Source organism: Rana temporaria, chromosome 11 (genome assembly GCF_905171775.1).
Source record: "Rana temporaria chromosome 11, aRanTem1.1, whole genome shotgun sequence".
Lineage (NCBI taxonomy): Eukaryota > Metazoa > Chordata > Amphibia > Anura > Ranidae > Rana > Rana temporaria.
Genome location: NC_053499.1, coordinates 51,592,660 through 51,616,612, shown reverse-complemented (window position 1 = coordinate 51,616,612; position 23,953 = coordinate 51,592,660). Strand labels below are relative to the sequence as shown.

The window sequence follows — 23,953 nt, the reverse complement described above, 5'->3', positions numbered from 1 at the left end:
AACTTATATAGGAAATGTGGTATTGCATTAAGTATTGGCATTCTCAGAAACTGATGTGTATCAAAGGTCTGACCAGCAGTTACTTGGTTAAAGAAATAAACATCTCTCAGAAGATCCCTCCCAGACAGTATAATATAATAGGAAAAAATCATGTTTACTCTGATTGTAAAGATTGAACTTTTCCCTGCCCCTCCTGGTGTGAGGTCACAACACGTCAAATAATCCTATAAATACCAAGAAGTAACTGTACCTTGTATTCCTCAAGGGACATCACCCCAGGGCATACAATGGGGTTCAAGACTGCCAGCTTGGTGGTGCTGTGGCTGGCATTGGCTCAATCAAGTGCCTTTACTGTAAAATCAGGTAATTACCTTTTTCTTAACCTACCCACTATTTGCCCATCATTTGCAATGGGCTAAGAATTTTTTTATTTTGAAATGATAGGTGATGATAAATTAAAAGTATGGCATTGTGGAATGTAAAGTGATTGGGATAGACATAGGAGTATTTTGTAATGTTCACTTTGAAAGATTTTTTTTAGGATGTTCTGGAGGTTTACATCTTCTGACATTAAAAGATTGTTGGCCATAAAAAACTAAATTTTTACAAGCAATAAAAGTAGAACATCACTTGTGATAAGTGAGTATGTGTCAATGATCTCAAAATATAGGCGTCTGTAAGTGTCAGGCAAACATTGTCATAGATTCCTTCTAACACCCTGGTAATTTATAGAACATAAATGAAAAAAAAAATTCTGAGAGGAGAAATACTTTATTTAAGATCACAATATCAGTTGTCAATTACAATTCTGATATGATTTACAAAAATATGCCAAGATAAGTTTGTAGAAATACGTTTTATTGTTAATATGAACATAAAGATAAAAATCAAAGAGCAAAAGGTCTTAAAATGTATCTGGTTGAATTATTGTTTTTCTTGTATGGTTTTCCATACCAAGTACGAAACTGTTAAGGTGTATGCTAAGCCAAAAATAGTTTTGCTTAGTTTTGGATGGAATAACTGAGGATTAGAGCGCCTGGTGGGTTTTTATTGCAATGTCTCTTTTTTATCCTGATGTCACTGGGCCAGAAAGTGATGGAAACTGTCTACGAGAAGAATTCTCCTCACTTTGGAGATATTTCCTCCTAGGCCTCATGCACACTAGGCTCTTCTGAATGCCTTTCTCTTGATAGGAGAAAAGCAGTGTTAAAACCATATTTTTCAAACATGTTTAGACGCGTTTTGACGCATACAGGCACATCAAGCATTTGGGCATTTATTAATTTCATTGGCCAGAATATTATTGTATTCTGACCATTTAATCGAATAAATGTTCCAACGCTAAATGTGCCTAGCGTTTAAATTTTTCTGCCTAAAAGCTCCTCTCCTGAATGTGATTTTGGTGCGTTCAGATTTCTGCCCTTAAACACCCTGGCCTTAGGCATAGACACATAGTCTAACATAGAGAGACGTTTAGGGGCAAAAAAAAAGTCAACTGCCTGTAAAATAGGTGACAGCTGCTATGTGCAGGAGGTCTTGCTTCCTACTGTGTACAGCTAAATAAACCTTACAAGGGTTCTAACTACCCCATACTCTACCCAGAACTAAAAAATGGCTTTAGATATATTTTAAATGTAGCAAGTCTAGTCATTTTCCATTTCAACTGAAATTGGACTCTTGTTTTTTTTTTTTTCTGGGATAACTGCTGTACATGAAGATTGACATCATTCATTAAAATATAATTGCTCTTGATTGCACTCTTCAAGAGCATTTGTTCCGGAGCTTAGTAAATGAGCAGAAGCTCTGCTGACTTCCATCCTCCAAAGATGTGCAAGCAAAAACTATGTTTTTTTTATTTTCCTTGCATGTAATTGGGTATTATTTTCAAAGGTAAGCTTTACCTCATTCACTAAGCTCTGAAACAACTTCACTTGCAGAGTGCAACTGCACTTTGTAAAGTGCACAGTCTATTTGCCTTGAGTAAATCAACCCCCGGGCCCTATGTGCTCCTGTAGGTCGTCCATAGACCTAGCAGTGGGGGAGGGAGACCAGGTTAATGCATGTTAATATTATGGAGGATGCCTATGTAGTTTGAGTTATTCTTATGGGATATACACATTTGTATATATAAGAAAAAGTCAAACAAGATGTATTTTTGTTTTAAGACTCTAACAGAGACATGGTAAAATGCAATTAGATGTTTGCAAACTCAAAATGCAATTTTCAGTATGTTTGGCATCGTGTCTCACTGTATACAGGTTTCTTAAGCAAATCTTTTGTTAATCCGTTGCAAGGATTCTTTATTTGATACCCTGCCAGTAACAGCACTATCTGTTGCTGGCTGACTGTGGTAAACCACTGCCTTGCAATTAGGCACAGCATTGTCAGCCTGCTGTGTGCAATCCATTAATCCATCAGGTTTGCCTTTGGGCTTTCTATCTGATAAACTTGCAGCAGCAAACTGAAGGAGTGGACTCAGCAGGCTGACAACTCTGCTGCTAATTGTGAGGCAGTGACATAGCATTGTCAGCTAGAAACATGAAGTGCTTGCTGTTACTGTCAAGATCTCCAAAAATTCCCTTTACAACGTATACCAAACATAGTGAAAGGGACATATTTAGTGTGTAACTTTTTATAGAGAAGTAAAAGCTAATATTGCTTTTATTATTAGCATCTTCTGAATAGACATACATATGGAGGGTTTGTCCAGGATAAGTCAGATAAGAGCTGTCAGTTGGTGCCATAACCATGAGATTGTTGCATGATATGGCTACTTTCACTGATTCTTTTGTCCTGAAACTGAATGTTCACAAGCTTTGTTTATCTATTAGCAGTTCTAACCATCTATACCATCTATTAACAGGACGGTTACGCAACCATGGTCACTACGTCTGCAGTACATGGGGAAACTCTCACTTCAAGACATTTGATGGGGACTATTACCAATTTCAGGGGAAATGCAGCTACAACTTGGCTTCAGACTGTCGGGACGCATATAAGGAATTTTCAGTGCATGTCCATCGGTCATCTGACAGTGATCACCCATTCATAAACAAGCTCACCGTTACTATCAAAGATGTCGTCATTCTACTGCAAAAAGCTTTTGTAGTGGTGAATGGGGATGCGTAAGTGAATGCCTGTAGTATTTTATCATGTTTTTGCTAAATGTAATAATAATAATTTGTTTTATTTCTACTTTGAGAGAGTTTTAAAAAGTTGTACCTGTACCTGCTTTGATAAAAATGTACTTCTCTGTCTTTATATTATAAACAGTTGAGTTTGATTTAAATCTCTGTACAGATTGGTGACTACAATTATCACTAAAAAGTCAACAGCACAACTTGTTATTATAAACATTTGCTATTACATATGTGGTGCATGGAATGCATCTTATAGAATCCTGTTCTAGAACTCACATGTAGATGACCAACTTGAAAGATCTCCTGGCATTAGGGCTTTCAATTTAAGTAAAAGTGTCTGTACAGGATTACTAGGGTCAGGTATGCTCTTTTTCCTTAAAGGCCTTTTATTTTGTGTTATAGTATTTTTCAGGCTACCAGTACTGATAAACTGCAGTATTAGGCCAAGTATTCCACATCATTATCTTCTGTAACCTGACAAGCCCACAAATCATTTTGAAACATGTGGGGAGAAGGAAAAGTTTTTTTTATGTAATCATATTAGTTGGGACAGTAGGTAGAAGAAAAAAAATAGTTCTAAAGCCGGCCAAAGGTGGTTTGAACCTTGACGGGTTCAGCAGGAACCAGAAGAAAAACAGTGGCACACGTCTTTTTTAAACTTTATAGTTTACACTTTATAGATTATAGTTTAAACTTTATAACTAATAGTTCTAAGCAAGATTCAACCACATCACATGGGTGTGTATGTTTTCTATTCATAGCCATAGACAAGAGACTGTGGTTGGATCTTCTTACTGGTGAAGGATCATTCTGTCTAATGGTCATGGCATAAAATGAAAGTTGAGCAAGGACATTTATAGGCCTCCACCGCCCAGCTATATCTGAGAAGAGCAATAAAAATCATCTAGACATTATAATTTTTATGTCATGACAACGGCATAAAAACAAAAGCTGGAAATGTCTGCGCAAGGAAAATTCTATATCTTCATTGAACTATAAAGATTGTTGTATATCAAAAAGAATGGCTTTTCAGGTGTTGCACAGTGTAACCTTTAAACAAATTTTTATATAAAACCTAGCATATTTAGTAGTTTAAAAGCCCCCTGCGACCGTGTTCCAAGTAACTACAAGAATTAGTGCTTTCACAGTGGTACTACATTAAATATATTGTGCATTTTAAACATTTTAGCGTCTTTTGATCCTGATTGGATGAGAATCTTCAATTTTTTTATGGGAAGCCGAAATATGAAATAGTTGACTAATTAGAAAGTACAGAAATGCCAAATTATACTACCAGTTGCTGTTTTGAAGACAGGCTACAAAAATCATGACTTACGTGAAAAGGTGTCAGGAAGGAATTAAACTCAACATTATTTGGTTATCTAATTGAATGTCATTCCTGGTAGCTATTACTTTTACTAAAGTCAATGATACTTTATTATGAAACAGGAATATTTGTAATGTAAACCATTCTTATGGGTGTAATTTTTTCTCTGGGCTTGCAAAACTACTTAAGCTTTTATAAGTCCATCATCTGTTCAACAATATCCATAATTCTTGGCAGAATTGCATTTTGGGTAAAGGAGCTGTCTTTTGTGAGGACAAGTGTATTCTATGACATTTGTACAAGGTGTTCTCCTGGGTGTGGTGTATTAGATAAAGCAATTACAATGAGGTTCCTTAATAGATAGACCAAGCCTTGTAAGTAACCCAGAACATATGGTGAGCACTGTAAGGTGTTGCCCTGAGAGAAGTCATAAACATTTATAGCAGTTTCAATTACTGGACATTTAAATAGAAGTCTACCCTTCTGTTTTTAATCATGGATTCTCAAAAACGGAAGTGAACCATATTGCAAAATCAGTCTGCCAATGCTTATAACTATAGAAAGGATTGGAAATTGAATACTAAACCACACTTATTTTTTTAGATGTAAGCTTAGATGTACTTGCCCAATATCTGGCAAATGAGAAAAAAATATATGATATCAACCCTAGTTTGTAAACATTGCATACTAAAATAGCTGTTAAATATAATTCTTTCAATAGTGTTTGGAGTATAAAAGTTAAAATTAAATTGAGTTAAATCATATGAAAGTACAGCTAATTTAATGACAAAAGGTGACTTGTTCTATGCACCCTAGCTCTGTATATTTTGTTACAATAGTACAGATATACACACCATGTTTGGTAAAGGTCATTATGCTATATTATAGAACATTTCTTCTGTAATAGAAAATTAACTAGCATCAATAAATAAGATTTCCAACTTATACCATGCTGTTATCAAACAACATACATTTAAAAATCCTCCTCTGTTATGTGCATGTAAAGACAATGAGTTTGCTAGTTAATATAAAATGAATACAGGTAAGTGAGTTTTAAAAAATACTTAATTTTTTTATTTGTTTTTAGATTTCACCATTTTTAACAACTGAAATTTGATTCACTAGAATCTTAGAATCAAACCAACACCATATTACAATATGGTGATGGGCCAAACAAAGTTTTCATGACAACATTTTAGTGAGTTGTGGGATTTTGACAAAATTTAACAATTTTTGTCAGGAGTGTGGAAGTCAACATAAAGGGCCAACTTCATATTGTTGTTGGTGGTATTTAATGGTTCACTGGGTGTTAAATGACTCCTTGGGGTTATGAATGCTCATTTTAACTATCCTGGACCTGTTCTTGTGCCAGAAAGGGGCTTCTCTTTAGTCTCATTATTTGTTTTTCTATTTCACAGAATAAAAAAAGACAGTGAAAGATAAAGTAATAAAATCTTGTGACAGTACACAAAAAACAATCAAATACATAAGAAAAGGAAATAAAATATAAATGCAAATAATACTTCACCCCTAAAAAAAGTTGGATTTTTCTCAAACAAAGTTCATCAAGTATCTCTTTTGCTGCAACATCAATTTCAACATAATCATGTTATCCCTAATCAGAATATTTCTCATGGAAAGTCTATTTGAAGCTAGAAACACAGACGCCTAAAATCCCCATACTTCTGCAGCCACCCATTTTAGTTTAGCTTTACATCTTTAGAAAGTAGCTCATTGAGGAATATTTTATGTGATTTTGTTGCTTATTCTTTACAAACTTTCGAATTATTCTTAGAAAAATAACCTTGCACTGAATATGTTCAAATTACTGTATTTTTCAGTGTTAAGACACCATACTACAGTTTTGGGATCCTCATTCAGAAAACTGATACATACTTTAAGTTGTATACGAAGACAGGTTTAACCCTCATGTGGAACAAAGAAGATGCAGTCATGGTGAGGAATCTTGCTGTACCAATCCAACAAAATGCCTTCTGCTTTCTCTTATAACGAAGAATGTCACTGTAAAACATCCAATCATTTTCTGTCATCTTTTGTTATTGTATTATAATATACACCTCCACATGAACCCCAGTTGAATTACATCTTCTGCATTGCTGATACAAAGGGCGGTTACTTAGAGCGTTGATCATTGATGGGCAGTAACCCCCATCAAACAACCACATCTCACTCTTCATCGGGCTTCAGTTGTGAGAACTATGAAAGATGATCCTGTGTAGGAATTAGTGAACATTATGAGGTTGATTTCCTTATTGAGCTGAGAATTTTCACTTAATAAATTGTGTAAATATTCACATCAATTATCCAATTATGTGAAAAGCAAATTCCTGTTCAATTTGAATACCAAGTCATGTGCAGCTTTAATAAGTAAACAGAAATTTGACATTGACTTGATTGGATAATTGACGTGAATATTCACACAAAAGCTATACCTACATAGAATTAATTGACATGAAATGTGTTGCCAGGAAAACATAGAAAACTGCTATTTCTTTGAATGCTATAGATTTAAATAATATTTGCTTACCTGATAGTAAATATTGACACAGTAGAAGTTGTCAGGGAAGATAAGGAAATAAGGAATGCAGGGAAATAACTTTTAACTCTTTCCAGCTAATTCATCTGTTCTCAGTAGCTCCCGAGTTTTTTTAGTAGCTCAAATCTCAGTATAACTTCTTGTTCAAACATTATATTGCAACAATGCAAATACAAGAAGTACAACCAAAGAAGCAATGCAGAAATAACAAAGAGCATGCCTAATGTCATAGCTAAATAATGGGGACACAGTCCCTGATATGCTAGGAGGTATCTGAAAGTCAGAGTTAGATTCATATTACCACAATTAGTTTCTCATTGTCACTCAAATCTCATAATCCTAACAGAGACTTTCATAAATCCTATTAATACACTTTTTCGGTGTGGCAACTCCTGTGACCATAGCTCCTTGGACCCTCTTGGGTACAAGAGGTACATAACTATGAGAAGGTTACAGTGATCAATTCAAGCAATATAGTATGGAGGAGAGGGAACCCTCACATTTACAGGGTCTCATGTTGGTGAAACAGGACAGGTGGATGATGTTACTTCAGTAACCATCCATTAGGGTGGGTAACTAGTAACTATTGAAGCCATTTTTTGGTGTTAACTCCTTTAACCATAGCTATTGGGTCCAAGAGGTACAGGACTATGTGAGAAGGATACGGTGATTAAGCCAAGTAATATAATAAGTAGAAGAGGAGAGGGCATCATTATACTTACAGGGTCTCACATTGGTGAAACAGGACATGTAGATGATGTTACCTCAGTAACCATCCATTAGGGCGGTTGACCAGTAACAGAGGAAACCCACAGGCAGAAGTAGCAAGTAGAGAAAAAGAGGAGAGAGACTCATTAAACAGAAAAAAAGAAGGGAGGAAGGCTGTGGTAAGGGGTAAAGAAGGTGGAAGGGAAATGAGGATTGAGAACTGGGAAAGGTGGCAAAGGGCCTTGAGGTGGGGTGAGCTAAAGGATGCACATACAAGCTCCATGGACATGTGCATGTTACCAACAGGGGGGGAAGTACGGTATCTCGGTATAAATTCTACTTCCTCCCACCCCTCCTATGATCAGAATAAGCAAATGTTAAAAGGGATGGTCTAGTAGTCCATAAAAATAATAAAAAGAGTTGAAGTGTCAGTAAGAATGTCCATATTTTACTTTATGGCATAATTGCTAGTACTCCTATACTGTACACAATTGCTCAATAACCTTAAAGTGATTGTAAACGGTCACCTTGTAAATCAACTCATTCAGTTTAAAATAGAAATGAAATGCAAAACATTTTTGTATAGCTATAAAATAAAAACATTCAAGAAAATACCTTGCCTCTGTCCTCAGCTGCATTGGAGCTTGGGGGAGGAGAAGCAGCAACACTATGAGCTTCCCAGTGAATGGCTGTGCAGCAAGGGCGTATCAAGTCTGATCATTGAAGGAGAGCATGCTGAGTTCCCAGCATAGAGAACCACACTGTGCTCACCTGCTTAAAGCGGAGCTCCGCTGAAAAAAAAAAATTAAAAGCCAGCAGCTACAAATACTGCAACTGATGACTTTTAATATTAGGACACTTACCTGTCCTGGAGTCCAGCGCCGTCCGCAGCACAGGACGAGCGATCGCTCGTCACTCTGCTGCCCCCCCGCCATCCTCGGTGAGGGAACCCGGAAGTGAAGCGCTCCGGATTCACTGCCCAGTTCCCTATGTCGCTTGTGTGAGTCGCGCTACGTCTGCCCATTGGCTCCCGCTGTGTACTGGGAGCCGAGTGTTCCCAGAACACAACGGGGGGGGGAGGTGACGTCATGCCCGCAGTCTGCCCGAGACTGTGTGGCCAGAAGTGGGTGCAAATACCTGTCTTTAGACATGTATCTGCACCCCCCTCCCCCCTGAAAGGTGTCAAATGTGACACCGGAGGGGGGAAGGGTTCCGATCAGCGGGAGTTACACTTTAGGGTGGAGCTCCGCTTTAATGTGGTCAGTTTTTAATAGAAAAGCAAGGGGACTAGCAGGAACACCAGGAAGCAATACAAAGAGAACAGGATACTTTATCATACAAGTACATGGCATAGCAGGCACATATTAGGAATATAAAGGGTTGGTGTAACAAAAGCTTTAAAGCTGGGTATACAATTATTTTTTTCATTTACCCAGCAGGTTGAACTAAAAAGAAACTGACAGATCCCTGCATCTTAGTGAACACAATATACAGGGATATGGGAAATGATTATCAAAACTGACACACATAAACCTACACAGGTTGAACTGGATGGACTATTGTCTTTATTCAACCTTGCCTACTATGTAACTATGTAACACAAACAATATTGATGAAGGGATCTCTCCCACTGTTCTATTGTACTCTGACCGTGGCAATTGCCCCCTCCTTCTGGAAGAATACACAGATCAGTGCTGCAGCTATTGGCTGCAAGCGCTGATCGAATGCTAGTTTTTTAGCATGACCGTTTGGTAGAAGCCAACCATTAGACCGGCTTCTGTTGAACAGACTGCAGTATAGACAGACAACATATTTTTTTCCGTTTTCTGCTGTACTGGCCAATTTTTGGTGTGTATACCCAGCTTTATACAGACTTCTTTAAAGCTCTCAATTTTTAGCTGAGATGATACTCTGGGATTTGTATACCCTGAGAAATACTGCAATAAACATAATGCGGTTTAATATCAGCGCAGGCCAGGATGACCAGCAGACAGCTCTGAGGGCAATAGCTACAATACTGAGACAGCTGAACAAATTCTCTTTACTGCAAAGGGGATCTGTGAAAAGGGAGAATGATTCTGAAGTTTGTTCCTGTACTGCTGATGTCAGATCTTGATTGAAAAACATGTCCCAGGGGGTACAGGGTCAGTGTCATCAGTAAACCTGTGCAATCTTAATTAATTAATAGTAGAGCACTGAATTTGTGTTATCTTCACAAATGCCAACATATTTTCTATGTTTAAATTTCCTCAACATCCCCCTTAATAAGGAGACCTTCCACACTGAGGCCCCATAGTAGCTGCATGGGCTGCTAGGTCTATTGTTACATGACTCTTGTTTGCCTTTTATTATAGTCAATTGTGAAACACAGTAACTCAGATCTACCTGGTTTAACCAAATGGTCAGACCAGTAACAATATCTATGAATATGTTGTAAAAGCATCAGTATAAATACTGTGTCACCCTCTGTACAGGTGGAGCTTGATCCAAAGTATAACAACCATACCTGTGGACTGTGCGGTGACTACAATGGCATACCTGCTTATAATGAATTTATTGATAATGGTGAGTAAACTGGATAGATGCCAGCTCATTGCTGTATAAAGCCTTGTACACACGATCAGATTTTCAGCGGACAAAGCGCAGGACTTTTGTCCGAAGGGCATTGGCCGTGAACTTGTATTGCATACAAACAGCAAAGAATTGTCGGCCAACAAACACGAAACAATGTGTACAAACGATCGGATAGTCCGACAACCCACATTTGTTGGCTGACAATTTAAAAGCATGCTATCCCACATTTGTCCGCGGAAAATCGGACAACAATTGTCCGATGGAGCAGACAGTCTCCTTTACATTAGTAATATTACTGTTTTAATACATGCGCCACAATGAGCAACATAGAAAGTATCTCCAGCAACTAAGCACACAGAATCAGTATGCCTTTGTTACCTGTTTAACCTGATTGTAATTGTGTTAAACAAGTGGCCAGATGCAGTATTATGTTGTCTTCTGCTACTAAAATCTGATTTGGCCAGATTTTGAAGGACATTACACTACACTTCTCATTAAATTATTATTGTTATTGTTATTATTATTATTGTTATTGAATAAGCCTCAAGGGGTACTAAGTCAGAAATCTAGTAAATTCAAACTGAATATAGGATACAGAGTGCTGCATGTCAAAATGGTTAGTCGCCTGAAAGATACATAAGACTGTAACACTTTGTAACACTTTAAAATGAACCCTTATCTGTAGAAGTGACATTATGCAACTGTAGCTGGGTCCCACAACACAGGGTGTACATTATTATCTGGTGGTATAATAATTTTTATCACATACACTAGCAAATGTGTACATTCCAGAATACGAAGGATTGTGCAGCAGAGTTGACTGTAACAGTGGAGTCAGGGAGATGAGGTGGATGGGAGGGATGGAGGTGCTGCGACTGTAGGGTGAGGTTGATGGGGCTGTGAAATACAGGCCAAGAAGGGTGGGAATTGGGTGCTGTGAACCGAGGACAAGGTAGGTGGGAGCAGAAGGGAGGCATTGTGATTGGGGGGCAAAATGGATGAAAAAGGGGCACTCTGTCCTGGGCAAAAAATGTGGGGGAAGCTCTTTGAATCAGAGGCAATGTAGATCAATGATAGGCACAGTGACCAAAGGGAGAGAAGGTTGGGAAAAAGCTAAGTGCTGTGATTGGGTGGTGAGGTAGAAGGGGTTGAGGTGCTGTGATAGAGGGGTGAGGGAGGGGGTGCTGTGACTGGGGGGGGTGGAAGGGGGAACCATTACTGAGGGGGCAAGGTACGTGGAGGGAGGCCACTGTGACAGAGGAAGTTGGGATGCTGTGATAGGGGTGCTGTGACCATGGGTGAGATGGGTTGGAATTAGGACCTGTGATCTAGTAGAGCAAGGTATATGGAAGTGGGAAAGCTGTGACTGAGGTTTGCAAGGTGGATGATTGAGTGAGCTGTGACTCAATAGGGAAAGTGGGGGGGACTGTGATGAGTGGGGGAGAGGTGGGTGTTAGGGGGTGCTGTGACATATGGGGTAAGGTGAGTGATGTGATGGAAGAGGGAATGGTGGGTGTGAGGGGGCACAGTGAGAGAGCGGGGCGAGTGGGTGTGGGGTGCACTGTGACCGTGGGGTGGTGGAGTGGTAGGAATCCCCCAAGTGGCAAAGTGCAAATCTAACATTTTAAAAATAAGGATATGTACTCAAGGCATGTTCATTAGATCGCTATGAAGTAAAAATTAAGACAATGAATTTGAATGAAGTTTGTTATCTTTTTGCAGTGGAGCCCCTTCTTTCATAGTTAAAGTACATCTCAAGCTAAAAAGCTGAATTTAGTTTTAAACAGAACAGGGTCTCTGTCTTTTATGGGTTGTTATCTGTCAGTAAGGGACATATTTTTACTCTCTTTCTGACAGGCCATTAAGAAATCTCTCCAACAGGGCCACAGACAAAAACACATTTTTAGAGTGCGGAAGCCTTAAGCCTCGTACACATGGCCGGTTTTTCCGACGGGAAAACTGCCCAAAACCGACTCTCTTTTTTCCCGCTGGGAAAACCGGCGGACTTTTCCCCGGCGTTTTTTGGCAATTTTCCTGTCGGGAAAACCTCTTGCATGTAGGGGGAAAGATTGTCCGAGCAGGTTCTCGGCTTTCCCCTCGGGATTTCCGACGGGAACTTTGACCCACGGGAATCCTGCACGTGTGTACTAGGCATTAGAACCTCTAACAATGTTTTTCTTGCTCTTTGTGTCTTCCTCTCCTGGTGACCCCTTTATCCTTTATTTATTGTATGGGAGAAACACAAACAGGAAGTGAGGGGAAATCCCCTCAACAGGGTCAAAGGCACAAATAAAAGCTTAATAGAAATATAAACTGTATCTAAATCCACTTTATCTAAAGCTAAAATAGCAAATGGTTGGAGGCAGGCTTTAAGTTCCTTTATTGTACTGTAGATGTTTGAATCAAATACGTATCTGTTGTAATGAGATCAGCGTAAGGTGTGCATTGGTAAACATTTGGTGATTTTTTTCTTGTCCACAGACATGTTTTACAATGCTGTACAGTTTGGAAACATGCAGAAAATTCACGACCCTAGTGTTATCTGTACAGATGTAGATTATACTCAGCAAATGGACACATCCCATTGTTCCCAATATGTAAGTAACAGTCTCATGTCAATATTTTTGCAGTGCAGGTTCCATACTCTGAAAATTAAATGGGGCTATTAACTTATGTACATTTAAATAGTAAAGTTTAACAATGTCCTCCGGATTTAGAAATTTATGATGTTTTTTTCTTTTGTTTATCACTTAAAGGGGTTGTAAAGGTTTGTTTTTTATTTTCTAAATCCTTTAAGATTTTTAAGCTTTTCCTTCAATTTCCCTTCTAAAAATGTTTTCTTTGTTTTCTTTGTCTGAATTTGTCACTTCCTGTTCCTCCTCAGTAAGCTGTTCTGGCTGACATACCCCCTGTCAGATGATGGGAGCAAGCTTACTGAGGAGAAACAGGAAGTGAGAAATTTAGACAAAGAAAAAATAAATTTAGAAGGGAAATGGAAGGAAAAGGTAGTGAACCAACAATGCACTAGCTTAAAGGAACCTATTTAGAAAATAAAAAACAAACCTTTACAACCCCTTTAAGTGTCTCAGAAGCTTTCTGCATTTTGCCCATAGCGACCAGTCATGTCTCAGTTAATGATTTCTCAGAAAATCTTAAATCTGATGAGTGGATTATGTAACACAAACACCTTCACCTGTCATCAATCAGCTGCATTCATTTCAATTTTTTTTTTTTTTTTTTTTTTTAGCGCTCGGTGTGTGAAAAACACTTGGGACATTCTGCATTTTCCAGCTGTCAAGATCTACTCAATGTGGAAGCTTACATTAATGCCTGTGTGCTGGACATGTGCTCCTGTAGCCAATCCCAGGAATCATTCTGCCTGTGTAGTACAATCAGTGAATATTCCAGGCAGTGTTCCCATGCTGGAGGTCGCCCAGAAACCTGGAGGACTGACAGCTTCTGTCGTAAGTTTACTTTACACAAAGGCCTTTAATAGCTGAGCATCAACAAAATGGCACCTGGCCACACACTGTCATGTCATATAATAAACTCCTCTTTGTAAAAAATGGCTTCAGCTTGGCCTGTGTTGTTACCTATTTTTAATCCAGTCTGGTCATATAAGACAGCAGCTCCCCTATGTCAGTGAGTGACAGCTGCAGGGGAGATGAGGGAGTGAAGACAGTGGCTGGGCCATGGGAGCCTATGGGTGACATCATGGCTCCTGAAATTCACAGCCATTGTTGAACACTCCCTTACACAAGGGAGACAAAGCTTCTGAATTATGACTGGACTGGACTAAAATAGGTAACAACACATATTTTTCGATACATGGTATGCAGGATAGACAGGAGGAAGGGGATAGGGGGGTCACTTTTCCACTACTCTAACTCAGTGGGGACAGGGTCAGATTTTCTTTTAGGCACTGTAGGCCCCTGTCTATAGGAGACAAATAGGTTGATTATCCTTGAATAGCTATTGGCCACACATATTCAATCATCATAAGCAAAAATACAATCATCTTATATGAGCCTTATTTTACACAACATACTAAGCCATGTGAAATGACAACATGCTTTGGGTTAAAAATTGGTACTGCTCTGGCAGCAAAGGTTCTATCTGACCATCACTAGGATTGGTTTACTTAACTTTGAAGTGAGCTGAACTTAATTAGGCCCTGATATACTGAAACATGGAAAAAATTCAATATAATAAAGTTGCGTTGACTTTACACTTTGGTAATTTAGGCCTAGATTTACTTTACTTCAGCTCACTATACACTTAAAAAATGTTGGCCCCATTACATTTCACTTCACCTCACTTTACATTTTAGTAAATTAGGCCTGGGTTCACTTTGCGTCACCGAGGCCCAGTTTCACTTCACATCACACTTCAGTAAATTAGGCCCAGGTTCCCTTCACCTCACTTTATACTTTGGTAACTTAGGCCCGGGGCCCTTAGGCCGAGGCCCAGTTTCAATTCACTTCACCTTACTTTTCACTATAGTAAATTAGGCCCAGATTCACTTCACTTCACCTCACTTTACACTTTAATAAATTAGGCCCAGGTTCACTTTGCTTCACCTCATTTTACACTTTGGTAAATTAGGCCCAAGTTCACTTTACTTCACTTTAGACTTAAGTAAATTAGACCTAGGTTCACTTCATTTCACTTCACTTTACACTTTAGTAAATTAGGCCCAGTTTTACTTAGTTTTATCTCACCCTCTCTCACACAGTATGAGCAGCGCCCCTTCACAGGATTCACAATTTAAACTGTTAACATCTACTTAGAATTTTGGAACATTTGGGCACAAACAAGATAATGCTGGCAACACACACATATATTTCCATCTGTTTGATCAAAAAAATTAAAGTGTATGCAAGACAAAAGTAATTTTTTAATTTTGAATACTGTAAGGAGGACTATTGTTACTATTTTAGATTAGGGATTAAGAGTTTTCTTTACTGTCAGTAAGAGTGTGTCCGGAAGGAAACCTCCCAAAATGTGAAAATCTGAAATCTGATTAATATTGTGATTCACAACTTGTGACCCATTTGTCATATATATATATATATATATATATATATATATATATATATATATATATATATATATATATATATATATATATATATATATATATATATATATATTAGTGATTGGATAATGTAAACATTTATTTATTCTTTTTCTAGCAAAACAATGTCCTGCCAATATGATTTATCATGAGAGCGCCTCCCCCTGCAAGAATTCCTGCTCCCACCTAGAGATACACAGCTTGTGTGAGGAGCACTATATGGATGGCTGCTTCTGCCCTGAAGGTGAGTACCATGGGGCTGATATACCAACTACACGGGCACACTGCGCTCTTCTTAACAATGTAATATTCAATGGGTGGGTTCATATGTAAATAACCTACCGCTCACGTTATCCACGTTTTAGTGGACAGAGATCTTGCTTTTGGTATAGATTTTTTTTTAACATGTAACATGTAACTTTCTGATTTCCCCTGTTACTAAAAAAAAAAAACGAAGAAAAAGTAACTGTGAAGCATTTTATTTTATTTTGCCCCAAAACCAGTGGAGTTGTAAGGTTTTTGTTGGGAAAGTTCTCCAAATGGGATAATAACAAAAACTTGTTATAACAAAGAGGTGAATGGTTCTAATTAGTTCTGAACTGCACATACCTGGGTTCAGTTTGAGGAAAATTCTGAGAATATGACCAAAGTTCAGGTTCTGAATCTAAACCCCATTAAAGTCAATAGGCGCTGAATGTTAAAAGTTAATAATGGCCATTTTCTAGGCTGACTACTGCCTAGGAAAATGTAACAAGGCAAAAAAATAATAATTCAACTCTGTTTAGAGAGAGCAGTAATTTTAATAATGTTTACAGTGAAACATTAAAAATTCAAATTCCATTAATTTACCGGCCTGAGAGATGCCTTGACCCTGCCAGTGAAATGGCACATCTGTGCGATGTATACAACCCAGTACAGCAAAATGACATTTACATAAAACAAAAGCCCCTGGTGAGGTCTGTGGGAAGGGTCCTATCAGAATCTGGAAGCCCATTTTAATTATAAAGGGCCCCCTGAGATACAGCCCCCCTATGTGAATCAGTAAGGGAACATTGCATCCCTACTCATTCATGAAAAAAAAGTTAAACAGTAAAAAAAAGAAAAAAAAAACACACACATACACAGTATTTGACAAGTCTATTAATAAGATAAAAAAATCATAAAAAAGTCCAGTGATGAACATCCACCATCAATTGCATCATCCAGTGATGTATATAGATCCATGTCAGTTAGGATACCCGCTGACCAACCAAAAGAAAAAAAAGGAGATCCTATGCAGTATAGGGGAGGGGATGAGAAACAGGGTAGGGAGGATTTGGGAATTTGAAAGTGAAATTTGTATTCAATTTTATCATTGATATTATTATTTGATTGGGCCAAAGGCTTAGGAGAATTGACTATTTGTTTTCCTTGTTTTCAGGCACTGTACAGGATGACTACACTGATAAAGGATGTATTAAAGTTAGTGAATGTCACTGTAAACACAGAGGGACTCTGTATGCTCCAGGCGAAAAAATGCAGCATGAGTGTGATGAATGGTAAGCATTTCTTGAAAAACATCAGGAAAAAAGTTAGATAATCTGTTACTTAAAAGAAAAAACTTCCATAGGGTGTACATTGCAGGCACCTACAGGTGTCTAAACATGTCTGTAGTGGCCTCCAAGTCCCCACCAATATAGCCAACTCTCTGGCCCTTCTGACCACCCTGGCCAATGGGAAAATGTGTGAGGCAGAAAAGGATTGACAAACATCAACACTACCAGGAACTGTCTAGCCACAGCGGACTGGGCATCTGCCACAACTGTAGGTTTTAGGATGGCGTATAAGTATGTGTGAAAAAAATGCCTACATATTATGCCTGACAAAAGTTTATTATTGCTTTATATCCACTAAAGACCTTTTCACATGGGTGGACTCTGTTACGATCAGCAGGGAATCCACTCACAGATCCCCTGCTGATCAGAGCAGAGCAAGTGGATGACACATTCATGTCCGCTCAGTTTTTGCAAAGTGGACATGGACAGAGCCCGCTCTGCTCTTTGGGTAGCCAGGTGTAGATGGACTCCGTTTTACACCAGACTACCCTCCAATGTGATCTGCCTAAACAGAAGGGGAGGGCTCTCCTTTTGTTTTTTTGAGCAGACTAGAGGTAGGCGAGTGTAAATGGACACAATTCCATTTACAGCACAGTGGCCTGCCCATCTGATCATGTCTGCCTGAAAAACTGACAAGCGGATCTGATCGGATCTCCCATGTGAAAGGGGCCTAATTGATAGGTGCATTATCTGCAGACCATTACAAAATAAAATGTAACACACACCAGAGCCGACATGTAAGTAAATCCTGTGTGAAAAATAATTCCTAATGTGCACAGTTTCATACATCAGCTCCTCTGTTTCATAATGTTCAGCATTTGCTACTTAAACTGTATTGCCCTGGATGTCCCTTCAGCCATTTTAGTTTTAAAGGGTGTTTTGTATATCATTTATTTCTTTATTTATGGTCAAGACAAACATATATAAAAAATAAGTACAAAATACAAAAATATTATATGTTGCAGATATAATATAGATAAAATATTTTTGTAATTTTCTTTATGAGCCAGAAGATGGAGCTTCAGGCTCCTTTCATTGTTTTAAAATTTCTGTTTGTTTATTTGAAGCAAAAAACTATTATATAAAGACCTCAACTGCTTATGCTGAAATTGCAGTGGAAACACATTGCAGTGACTCGTCACTGACCAGATGATTGTCTGGAGTTTCAGGTTTCTATTTTAGACAAACGGAGTCTCAAGGCAGACAGGAGGTCCTGGCAGTGGAGCTCATTACAGATCTAACAACAATCTGTAGTCTGGGCTAGCAAATTGACATTATTGCATAGTGCATAATAACCGATGATGAATTCCTAGAGCTTGCATTCTCTTGTACCTGTAAAATTTACGTTTATATCTGTCATGATTTTTTTTATATCAGAGAAGCATTGGCCCCAGCTGTCTCAATTTTTTGGGCAAAACATTGACTTTTAATAACAGGTAACATAACATTCCAACAAAGAAATTAATAGGGGAGGTCCCCATAGAGGTTTGAGTTTTCCTGTTGCAGTGGAATGCATATTTAAACTGATAATGCACATTTCGGTATTACATACATCAGATTACAGTATTTAGATCCATGATAACCTAAACTGAAAGGATAAACGGCATGTATTTATGCCTTCAGCAAGTTATATTTTCCATGAAGTATATAAGCTGGGCTTCACTTACAATATCATTACACAAGTATTTCTGTTACAGCCACTGTATATCCGGAAGATGGAGCTGCACAGACCATGCATGCCCTGGATCTTGCTCTATTGAAGGAGGAGCCCATATCGCCACCTTTGATGGGAAGTCCTATACCTTCCATGGTGACTGCTACTATGTGCTGTCCAAGGCAAGGAACTTTTTAGTTAATCTATTGCTCAGTTTTCAACCCTACCTGTTTGTTAAAGTCAAAATATCAAGTACAATAAAAAAAGGACATGAAATAGCTTAGTTTGGCATTGGCAATAGTTACAGTTATGAGAGAATTATCTAACCTCCAAAAATTATAACTTATACTCGGGAGCCATCATCTTCCAAAAACTATTCTAAACATTTAATACAATGGGGGGAAAAAACTCACACAATCTTTTTTGTCAAAAGAAACAGCAAGACATTATGCACAAATTATTGGTACATATTTAAACCAAAATTTTGGATTAAACTGGACATTTTTCAGCCTAAGTTATCATTCCTTTCCTACCATTTTTAATAATGACCTAGAATAAGTACTGCATGTATATATCAAGTGTCCAAACACTTTATTGGCTTCATGAATAAGTTGGGTCAATGATTTACTATTTGGTGAAACCAAGCTTAGAGTGACAGGTTGAAGCTGTTCTTTTGTGGCAGATATAATGTAGGTAGGTACAAAAAACAATTTTCTTGAAAGTTTTAGTTTGCTATGGTGATAACAGTGCTCATGGTCACTGTGTACAATTCTCAAATCAATTTGAACTCATTGAAGTTGAACAACAAATGAAAAATGTGAAAGGTAGGTTTTACAAATTTTCTATTTAAAGGATCAAAAACAGAATGATCTATAAGGAGGTACCTGGGTGTTACACATTGCCATAACACAAAGGCACTATTCAGAATTCAAGGTCAGGAATAATATACACAAATACCAATGTGTGGCTAAAGAGCGGCACATATTTATGATCTCCATCAATCATCAAAAGTATATTCTAAGCGTGACTTATGTATGAAAATAATGCTTAGGTTAAAGGTAGATGGTGTATTGCAGCAAATGCTTAAAGACAACCAGTCATCGATTCACAAAGTTGAACAGAACTTTGTACATTTGAGCAGTTTACAAATAGGGAAAGTGAAACTCCCTAATGTGGACACAAACAGCAATACATACCTCAGAAAGCAGAAGGAAAGCTTAAAAAGTAATCTATAGACCATATAAACAACAGATTAATTTTATTCAGACTCTTGTATCATACAATGGCAATGCTTAACTGGCATCTGGAGCACTCATACTAACTAACCCCTCAGAATCGATTGAATTTTATCAGTCCAGTAAACGCTTCATTTAACTATAACAAGGTCTGATGAAGGTGGACTTTTTGAACCCCCATTTGAGGATTTCTATGATACATAAAATGAATAAAATTACATCTTGGCTTGGCCTGTTAAAACATTTAAATATAATATAGTTTCCTCTCTATTTACTAAAGCTAGTAGAAAAGGGTTAAAAATAGTTAATTTTGAGAGAGTTTAGTTCTGTTTAATGCAATGTTCCACAATTCTATGGTCTGGTCTGAAGCAGGCCTTATATTGAATGCTTCTTTTCATACAGTATATGCTTTGTATATAATACAATAATAATAAAAACAATTGTTCCTGAACAGATTCAAATTTATAACTGTGTTACTTGTTACTGCTACAGGGTTATAGAAATGAATCCCATGTGATCTTGGGGGAAATGACTGCTTGCAGTTCCTTGGCGAGAGAGACCTGTCTCAAGTCCATTATACTCCTAACAGATAACCTGAAAAATGTGAGTATATCAGTTAGTTTGGATAAGAGCAACATAAAAAAACAACCAATCATAAATAGCTCTAATGATTTCAAGAAACAAATTAAAGAAAAATTAATTCTGGGCACCCCATGTTTGCTCCCAATACTACCAGAAGTTTGTCTTTATGATAATCCCAACATTTGCAGAATTATATTTAATCCCCAAATTTGCAGAATTATATTTAAGAGTAATAACCAAAATTAAAAAATTTCATCTGGTTGAATCACCCTCTGACTTCTTATATCTCTTGGAGGCTCTAACAGAAGTATTTCCCTGAACATGAAATACTGTATTTATTGGCGTATAACACTCACTTTTTTACCCTAAAAATAGAGGGTAAACTGTGCCTGCGTGTTATACTCAGGGGGCTGTGGAAAGTTTTTTTCCTGAAACTTCCCTCTTAAATTTAGGGTGCGTGTTATACGCCTGTGCGTGTTATACGCCGATAAATACGGTACACAGTGTCTACCTATTTAGGCATTGAGACCCATGTCCCACTAGTGATCCTATCACTGGTGGCAAGCTGGCAGCTTACAAGTAACATGATCACTACATCGAACCCTTATTTGTTTCTACTGTGTCTGCCCCTTGCTTGCCGAAATATTGCAAAATCCCACTCACTATTGAGGCTGCATTGTATAGCTTTGAGGTTGATACAGTTAAAGCGTTTCTTTGCTTTTATTTATTTATAAAAAGTGTATTAATAAAAAGATTTCATTTTTGTTTTTGGTATACATTTTCTTTCGGTTAATCATTTTCATTTTTTTTTTGTATGGCCTGTAGAATTCACAGTACATGTTTTTTTTTGAGGTTTGTTAGGATGTTTATACCAAGAACTCTGGTCTTCTAGGGGGTTGAAGGTTAAAAGAGCTGTATAGAGTCAACTTGTCAGGGAGTTCAACCATGAAAAACTAAAACATCCTGTTAGCTAGCAATGTCCTAAAGGTGACTTTCTATTAAAACTACTGAACAAAATAATTATAGTTTTCATTCCTTGATCTAGGTGGTGACTTTCAAGGCCGATGGCACAGTTCTATTGAATGAACTGACAGTAACACTTCCTCATGTCACAGGTAATATCACTTGACAATGTATACTGCAAAAACTCTGTTTATTAAAACATACTGCACTGTATTAGAGCAGTTGCCTTTGTCAGGAAAACAGCTAAAAAATAACTTGAAACTGATATATATTAAAGGTTAAATTCACCCATATTTAGGGTGTAACAGGTAACAAGTTCTTGTTTCTCCCATCATCCCCTCAGTGTGACAGCGGGTGGGGGATCCTCTCCCTGTACCCACTGTCAGATTTTGAAAACCAAATTGCTGTGCCAGGCCCGGCCCACACAGCTACATCATTCATTCACAGGAATCTGTGAATGAAAAAACTACAAGTCTCATCTGCCACTGCAGCAGACTAACTTGTAGTTTGAATGAACTGCGGGCAAGCTGATCAGCATGCCCACAGTTCATTCACACTGCCTATAGCTCTAAAGGGACATCCTGTACAGAGGTACGGGCAACAGAGCTGTAGGCAGTGTGCCCAGGAACCTGATATTGCACCCGCCGTCTGCTGATTGATAGTGCAGTGCTTTGCAGGCTCTTCTTTTAAAAAACAATTAATGCATGTTTTACCTTCAAAATGATGTGCATTTATTATTTTTGAATGAAAGGTGAACTTAGCCTTTAACTTTTTTTTTACTCCCAAGGAATTTGTCTGTTCAGTGTTTTTTGTGATTTGCATACCTCTTTCGCATTGCACAGCCAAGCAGAAGACATGCTTACTTTTTGGTTTATCACTGCAGATTCCTATGGCTATGGCACCTCTACCTCCAACCTGCTCATTATACAATGTTCAACATTGTCACCTCTGTCCAATGATCAGGGAGCTGATGTTAAAGGCAGGAAAGGAAAAAGTAAAAGCTGAATTAGGAATTAGTATAGCATATTTCCCTACTATCTCTCATTTAGAGGACCCGTTTCACTTTAAAAAAACAGTATAAATGAAAAGTAATGTGAAAAGAAGCAATACAGTAGTGAGTTTAATCAATCCTTGTTTGTGTGTTAATTCTTTATGGCCCATGAAACTGAGGATGTGGCAGAGGTTTGTCCCATCCCAGAATTTTGGGAGGTATGAGTATAGGCATCTTCCTGACTGTGCAGTGTGGCATATACTGTAAGTGTAAATCATAAAAGTGGCTTCGCGAAAAAAACAAAAACAACTTGAAATGTGTATTTAAATGTATGCAAGAAATACTGTTATTTTTATAGAGATATTACATGTATATTTATGTTAATGTGGAAACCCAGTTTTTACAAACTCCTACACGTGAGGAAAAAAGCAACATATAAACTGCTAGTTTACACCTAAAGTATACTATATATCTAGTATGGTTATTTAATTAAGTTTTCTTGTGCTTTCCTTTACAGCCAGTTTCTCCATCATGCAGCCCTCTGGTCCTTACATCATCGTACAAGCTGCCTTTGGCCTTCAGATGCAGATTCAGCTGCAACCCATGATGCAGCTTTACATCACTGTGCAGAAATCTGCCAGGGGGCGACTTCAAGGTCAGTTGAAGAAGACTTGTCACCTATGGACAATAGTACATGATAACTACACCGGACCATACTGCATGTTTCCATATATATATATATATATATATATATATATATATATATATATATATATATATATATATATATATATATATATATATATATATATATATCCATATTATAGCTTTTTAAATATGTCTTCATATAGGCTGATATAAATATCTTTGTGTGAACAACTAATTTATTAACATAGAGAATGCTCTTTATTTTCATGCTGCAAGCTCTTGGTTCGGAATAGTCATGGTGGTATTAACTGATAACATTTCCATTATACAATTTTACCCTCAGAGAAAAATATTGCAGATGACTTTATAGACCACCTCTGTCCTGCCAAAAAATTGGTTAAAATAACTGGAATAACATTTGTATGACATTGGCAATAACTAAAGCATAACAATAGGAAATTTCCTACGCACTCTTTGAATTCACAAATAGTGTAGAACTATTAAAATTCAGTTCAGAAAATTTATATTTTAAAGTGTATGTAAACCCTAAATATATTTTTCAGTATGTTTTGGCGTCAACAGTAGCCCATACAAGGCTGCACTCTGTACTCTTTTGGACTAAATACAACATTATTGTTCCAGCATGAACACTGATACTTCAATCCACATCTTCTGATGCGCTTCTTTGCGCTTCATGTGTTCATGATGAACTTGAACAAAAACTTTGTTTTTAGCCAGAAGGAGTACAGAGTGCATCCTTGTATGTGCTACTGGGTCTAGAGGGGAGAATGACAGACTCCAGAGGCACCTTCACCTGTGACTAAATGAAGAGAGTGGAAGGCCTGGAATGGTATACAAACTGTAGGTGAACCCGTTTTGACATCATAATTTATTGTTCTACA

The 23,953-nt window shown here is 37.7% G+C and overlaps 1 protein-coding gene across 1 annotated transcript in view; it reads left to right on the top strand.

Moving 5' to 3' along the window:
• Window positions 1-258: 258 nt before the first annotated feature.
• LOC120916797 (mucin-2-like) overlaps window positions 259-23,953 on the top strand; it is a 107,363-nt gene continuing 83,668 nt past the window's right edge. The window contains exons 1-12 of the mRNA XM_040327735.1: window positions 259-363; window positions 2,864-3,125; window positions 6,309-6,423; window positions 10,207-10,297; window positions 12,788-12,903; window positions 13,554-13,770; window positions 15,502-15,627; window positions 16,804-16,921; window positions 18,676-18,814; window positions 20,360-20,470; window positions 21,495-21,564; window positions 22,921-23,058. Coding sequence (XP_040183669.1) covers window positions 288-363; window positions 2,864-3,125; window positions 6,309-6,423; window positions 10,207-10,297; window positions 12,788-12,903; window positions 13,554-13,770; window positions 15,502-15,627; window positions 16,804-16,921; window positions 18,676-18,814; window positions 20,360-20,470; window positions 21,495-21,564; window positions 22,921-23,058 — 1,579 coding nt within the window. The 5' untranslated portion in view covers window positions 259-287. The remainder of the gene's footprint in view (window positions 364-2,863; window positions 3,126-6,308; window positions 6,424-10,206; window positions 10,298-12,787; window positions 12,904-13,553; window positions 13,771-15,501; window positions 15,628-16,803; window positions 16,922-18,675; window positions 18,815-20,359; window positions 20,471-21,494; window positions 21,565-22,920; window positions 23,059-23,953) is intronic.